Source organism: Drosophila kikkawai, chromosome 2R (genome assembly GCF_030179895.1).
Source record: "Drosophila kikkawai strain 14028-0561.14 chromosome 2R, DkikHiC1v2, whole genome shotgun sequence".
Classification (NCBI taxonomy): domain Eukaryota; kingdom Metazoa; phylum Arthropoda; class Insecta; order Diptera; family Drosophilidae; genus Drosophila; species Drosophila kikkawai.
Genome location: NC_091729.1, coordinates 22,699,413 through 22,705,412, shown reverse-complemented (window position 1 = coordinate 22,705,412; position 6,000 = coordinate 22,699,413). Strand labels below are relative to the sequence as shown.

The window sequence follows — 6,000 nt, the reverse complement described above, 5'->3', positions numbered from 1 at the left end:
TTGGAACGTGTCTAAAAGCCGTGAAAAGTGCACGTAAACCCGCAAATTGCCGCTAATAGAGTGCAAACAGTTTTGAGCCGAGGATGCTGCGCCATCGAAAAAGGGAACTGCAAAGCTGCGAATCAAGGGGGAAATTCAGTTAAAGGCCGAACAAATCACAGGACAGAAAGGAAAATTGCATTCACCTTGGAATGGTTTTGGCAGCGCGTCCCCTTAAATCACAAATATCCGGCGACATTCTTCTCCCCGCCGCCGCCACCGCTGACGCTCGGGGAATTTGTTATTAAAATGTGGCCAAAGACATATTTCCCGAGCCACCGGAAAACTATTTGCCAAACCAAGAAATCCGCTTTCCGGTCCTTTGGCTCACCTTTCCTTGGCTCGAGCAGGGTGATGGTGAGGTGCCAAAAAGCGATTTTCGAAGCAATTTTACGCTCGCAGTAGCTAAATGGATTTTGGCAAATATCTTGGCTGAAATTTCATTAGAACCCCGCGGAGAGCAGCAACAAGTTTTCGGGGTTTAAGGGCAACTTGTGCCCCCAAAAGCATAACTTGTGATTTCGGTCTTCTTGATGAGTTTAGATTTGAGCCAAAGTTAGTTAGTTAGTTAGTTAGTTAGCCTGGCAGCAACAATCTTGAAACTTCCTGTCAAGGGTTTCCTTTCGCGGTGCACACGCGGCGTATGCGTAACTAATTCAGGTGCTCTTGTGTGGTGAGTTTTCCCCTCCAAAACGAGAGAAAGACAGAGAAAGAGTGGAGAAAGTCAGCTGCTGGTCTGATTTTCTCTCTGTTTTCTTTTACTATCTGGGCTTTAAATGTTATCTAAATGCTAACTAGCAGTCACTTTTGAAAAAGAGAGAGCAAAAGCTCGCAGATTTAGGTTAAAAAGCTGGGCTCTCTGTAAAATAAAGTGGCTAAAATAATATACACCTTACTATACAAGCTTTTCCATCAATTTTATCAAGGTTTAAGCACAGGACAAAGCACAACAAGTTCAGTAAAACTTCAACTTTAAGCTTAGATATTTTTGAAAGCTCTTTTCGACCACCTTTTTAGATAATGGTTATAAACTCGGGATTCATAAAGGAGAATCCTATGAAATCATTTTGGTCCAGATTCATCATGAACAGCTTATCCGTGGGAGTTAAATCCGTTTTCTCCTTGGTGAACACCTCATCAAAGTTGCAAATGTCCTTGCGATGTTTCTGTTTGATTATAGGAATTATTAGCTAATTGAAGTTCTATTTTTTAGATCACAGTTAAACTTACAATCTTGGGTCTAATGGGTGGCTCCATTTCACCAGCCTCGGCCTTGTCCCAGTCGATATTCCGGAAGAAAGGATGCGTGGTTATCTCCTGTCTGGCATAGCGGCCAGCGCCCAAGCGATTGTTGGGCTTCTTGGTCAGGAACTTTAAAAGTTAAATAATTATAAAATATTTATATAAATTTTTTAATATAGATATGTACTTACGCTGGTTATGATATCCATAGCCTCTTGACTAAAATGCTTAGGAAACACGGCCTTCTTTTCCTTGATATTCCTGAAAATTATACTCTCATCATCGCCCTCAAAGGGAGCCTGTCCAGCCATGAATTCAAAGAGCAAGACTCCATAGGACCACCAATCAGCAGTGGTGGAGTAGGGATCAAAGCTAACAATCTGGAAAAAGGCGCATATTATTAGGAAATTTTTAAAAATATATTTTAATATTTGCCTCTGGCGCCATGTAACTGGGAGTGCCGCAGAAAGTTCGCGTGGATTGACGATCGGTTACGCCTTCTTTGCTTAAACCAAAATCCACCAGCTTCACGTGACCCTCACCATCCAATAAAATATTATCCAGCTTGAGATCCCTATAGATAATATCCCTTTCATGCAGGAAAAACAGGGCAATGGCCACCTCAACGGAATAGAAACTGGAAAGAAAGAAAAAGACTCCCTTAAACCATATCCCATTAAACTATCTTTAGATCCTTAGATCCTTTTTCCACTCACATGGCTACAGACTCCTTAAACCGTCCATACTGCTGCATATGGTACATAAGATCGCCGCCCTTGCAGTATTCCATGACAAAGAATAAACGATCCATGGTCTGGAAACACGAGTGCATAGAAACAAGGAACGGAGGACGACCTGACAAGGCCAAGATCTTCTTCTCATTCATGGGCAGCTCCATGTCATCCGTTTGTATGATGACATCCTTGCGCAACACCTTCACCGCATATAATTCATCAGTGCCACGGCGCTCGGCCAGCAGGACTTTGCCAAAGGATCCCTTGCCAATGACCTTGACAAAGTTAAAGTCAGCAGCACGGATCATGTCCCTTTTGCTCATATTATGCGGCATGTCCTTGTTGTCCATGCGACGCTTGTCATTAGGTCGCCGATCGTGCTTGAGGATTATTCAAGATTATTTCAAGGATTTGAAAATAAAGGGACTCCAATTGCTTACCCTAACTTCATCGCGTAGACGCGCCATATCGTTGATGGCATCCACACAGGGTATATTATAGTGCTCACCCTCCACTTGGGAGAGGAACTTGTACCAACCATCGATGGGTTCCTTCTGCAGCTCCTCGATACTGAACGAAAAGGAGCCCATGAAATCGTTGCGAGAGGTACGATCCCAGTCCCAGACCTCGATCAGGAGACGCTTCTCACGATCCTGAGGCTGCAATTCACTGGAAATATACAAATTAATAATATATATATTGAGATTTATCTCTGGTCTTAGGAGGCTCAGGTTTGGTCTGACATTTTCTAGCCAGAAAAATATCATTGCTTGAAAGGATTTGAATCAAGAACTATGGACTGCAAGCTTCCAGGCAACTTAAAGGCTGGCTTCTCGGAAGATGGACGCCTCCTACAAGTGGGTGAGTCTTAACCTCATGACTCCTATGTTAACTCTTAAGCCTTTCATTTAACCACAGAGTACGCCCTCAAGGCTGTCGAACGGGAGGACATCACCGCGGTGGCCCTGAAAACCATCAACTGTGCCGTGGTGGCCACCCAAAAATTGTGCCTTGGTAAGCACGTTGTGCCAGAAAGCACAACGAACCTCTTCCATTTGGGTAATTTCATTGGCTGCTGCATGGTAGGTCGCATGGGTACGTATTTACACTGTGAAAAATATTCGTAATTGAGCATTATGTATCCCCCAGGCGATGCTCAGCATCAGATGAAGCAGGCAAAGCAGATTGCCTACATGTTCAGGTGTGACTACGGCTACGGGATACCCGTGGATGTGCTCTGCCATCGGGTGGCCAATATCTGTCAGGTTTACACCCAGAATTCCCTAGTACGAGTGCTCGCCTGCTCCATGATTCTGATCGCTTACGATGAAGAGACCGGACCCACTGTCTATAAGACGGATCCCAGTGCCAACTGCAGCGGTTTCAAGGCCTGCGCCGTGGGCACCAACTCGGTGGAGGCGACTAAGTATCTTGAGCAAAATTATAGGGGTAATTTGTCCCAGGATAGGGCCATCCAGCTGGCCATTGACTGTCTATCACATGTTCGCTGCAATGGCAGGCAGTCGGAGACCATTCAGGTCGGTGTAGTTAACAAGGCAGATCACAATTTTCGTATTCTGACCGACAGGGAAATTGAGGACAGCCTGGCAAATGTCAACTAGGATTTCTGCTTCATTAATTGTTAATTTAGATGAATATTTAAGTAAACTAAAAATTAAATTTTAATTACTATATCTTATGGTTGTAATAAGGAATAAGGATATACCAATTTAGGCTTCTCTAACTTCACTTTCTGGCTTAAATCTAAACTTACAAGGTTAAGGTCTCATTGAAAACCGGATTGAGATTCTTTTGGATGGTCTTGGTCTTCTTTTTGGTGCGTCCCGAACGATCTGGATGCATTTGCACAGCAATATAAGGATCACTGAAGCCATTGGTATCCATGGGAATGAGATTAGCTGCTTCCTTGACTTTGTATATAAATATGATAATTAATCTAGTAATTATTTTAATATTATTTTCACTACTTACTGTCCACCTTTAAGTTGTTGCCCTTGAGCTCTACATAAAGCAGCAGCTTGCCCCTGACTTCACTTATGTCTGCGCCGCACATGGGCGGCACCATCTCCTTACAGGTGTGATGTACATTCAGGTTGCAATCTTTAAAAGTTTTTTAATTAAAATAAATAAATGTACATGAAATTATCTGCTTTTCTAACTCACTTTCGCACTTGACCCCCTGATGGGCAACTCCATGGAGGAGAAGTCCACACTCGTCACAAAAAGTTGGCGTGGTGTAGGTGGTGGAGATCCATCCGTGCTTCACTTTGGCACAATCCGCATCGAAATCCGTGTCCTTGCCAGGACACTTGAACACCACGTACTTGCAGCACTTTTGATGGATGTTGAAGCGGCATTCTAAGAAGTGTGATAATTGCTTTAAAATATTTCTGAAATCGGTTTAAAAGTAAACTTGAGATGTGACAGAAGATTTTAATAATTAAAAAGAGGACAAAAGATTCCCAAAATACTTTTCTTTTTATATCTTTTCACACCATTAACTCAAATAGTCTTCTGTGACACCTTCTAATATTTCATAATATATCCCTTTGAGGACAACTTTTCCACCTACCCTCGCATTGAAAACCTTGCTTGCCAAAGCCCCTAAATCCCGTCCACGGAATCCGCCAATGCAACAATGCGCAACGGAAGAACAACGAAAAAAGAAAGGAAAAACAACGAAAAGTGTGTCAGCAAGCTGGGCGCTAATTAAATTAAATACGGGGAACCTTAGAAATCCAAGCGCGAATTTTATGCAACGCCTTCTCAATTTTGTACCCCCAAAATCCTTACCAAATAAAGTCCTTGCAGTGACCGCAATAAGTCGGTTGCTTGAAGAAGCGCACTCCAAACTTATGGCCATTGACCATCTCCAGACCCTTGCGCTTCATGGCGCCCTTTCGCAGGCGATTCTTCATGTAATTAACTATGTTGGCCTCGCCGGCAATTTCCAGAATATTTCCCGGGCCCTTGCCTCCAGCCGCCCCTGCGGCCGGCGGGGCCTTGGGTCCTGCAGGAGGCGCAGCAGGTCCTGAGGATGGGAGCACCGTGGCTCCCGGTGTGGCAACAGCAGCGGCAGCCATCGAGAGGTGAATTCAGCGAAAACTGGGCACTAAAATAGCTGACTCAGACCGCGCGGTGTAAAGCCCGTCCGGCAACTGACCCGTCGGTCAGGTGGAGACCCGTAAAGAACCGAGCCGCCACTCAAGTCAAGCCAACAAAGTGCGCCAGCAGAAAGTTGAAGGCAAGACAATGGCCAAAAGTGGGATGGGAAATTAGAAAACAAAAATCTGGCGACATGAAAACATTTTTTAAAAATGATGTTGGGTAAAAAAATACCCTTACAAATTTAACAATTCAACATTTTTAAATTGATGATATAAACTATAATTTATATTTAATAAATTACAAATTGATTACATTCTAAATCGCTCAATCGAAAAGTGACATTCATTAATCTATGGTTCATAAATTTCTGATATTCATTCATTTTATTTCCGACAATTAAAGCCGCAACTAGTTGAACTCATTTTTAATACAATTTAAAAGAATTTAATATATTTCTGGCTGATAAGAAGAGGATGAAATTAATGAATTAAACACTTTTAAATTATAAAATAGTTATAGAAATAGAAAATAAATTATCTAATACAATCTTTTATTCCTAAACCTTAATGAACTTTAAGTATTTTCTTATATAACCTTTCGAAAAGAAATCAATTACTTATTCAAACCGGATTTCAAAGAAATCGCTTGTCACAATTATCATTTATCGCTTGGCAAGCTATAACGGGCACATAACTATCCTCAAAGGACCTTGCGTAAATGTTATGCACTCGTATTTGTTGGAGGACCCAGCCCTTGCCCCATCGGGATAATCAGTTCTCATCATCCTTGCTCCGAGCTGATTCAGTTAGTGAAGCTCCGATGAGGCATGCATCATGCCGCCTCACACAATCATCTC

The 6,000-nt window shown here is 42.6% G+C and overlaps 2 protein-coding genes across 3 annotated transcripts; one reads left to right on the top strand and one right to left on the bottom strand.

Annotated features, from left to right (window-relative positions):
- Window positions 1–939: 939 nt before the first annotated feature.
- On the bottom strand, window positions 940–5,199 carry inaC (inactivation no afterpotential C). The gene is made up of 11 exons (XM_017168890.2): window positions 4,830–5,199; window positions 4,609–4,640; window positions 4,200–4,394; window positions 4,008–4,136; window positions 3,790–3,946; window positions 2,456–2,684; window positions 1,998–2,395; window positions 1,717–1,918; window positions 1,473–1,661; window positions 1,270–1,410; window positions 940–1,205 (listed from the first exon to the last, which is right to left on the bottom strand). The coding sequence occupies exons 1-11, from the start codon at window positions 5,117–5,119 to the stop codon at window positions 1,053–1,055; spliced, it is 2,115 nt and encodes a 704-aa protein (XP_017024379.1). The 5' UTR covers window positions 5,120–5,199; the 3' UTR covers window positions 940–1,052.
- On the top strand, window positions 2,724–3,701 carry LOC138928111 (proteasome subunit alpha type-6-like). 2 transcript variants are annotated; one of them, XM_070284498.1, is made up of 3 exons: window positions 2,724–2,876; window positions 2,934–3,110; window positions 3,165–3,701. In XM_070284498.1, the coding sequence occupies exons 1-3, from the start codon at window positions 2,810–2,812 to the stop codon at window positions 3,635–3,637; spliced, it is 717 nt and encodes a 238-aa protein (XP_070140599.1). In that variant the 5' UTR covers window positions 2,724–2,809; the 3' UTR covers window positions 3,638–3,701. The 2 variants fall into 2 exon arrangements, with proteins under 2 accessions (XP_070140599.1, XP_070140600.1); XM_070284499.1 differs by having other exon boundaries at window positions 2,753–2,872.
- Window positions 5,200–6,000: the final 801 nt, after the last annotated feature.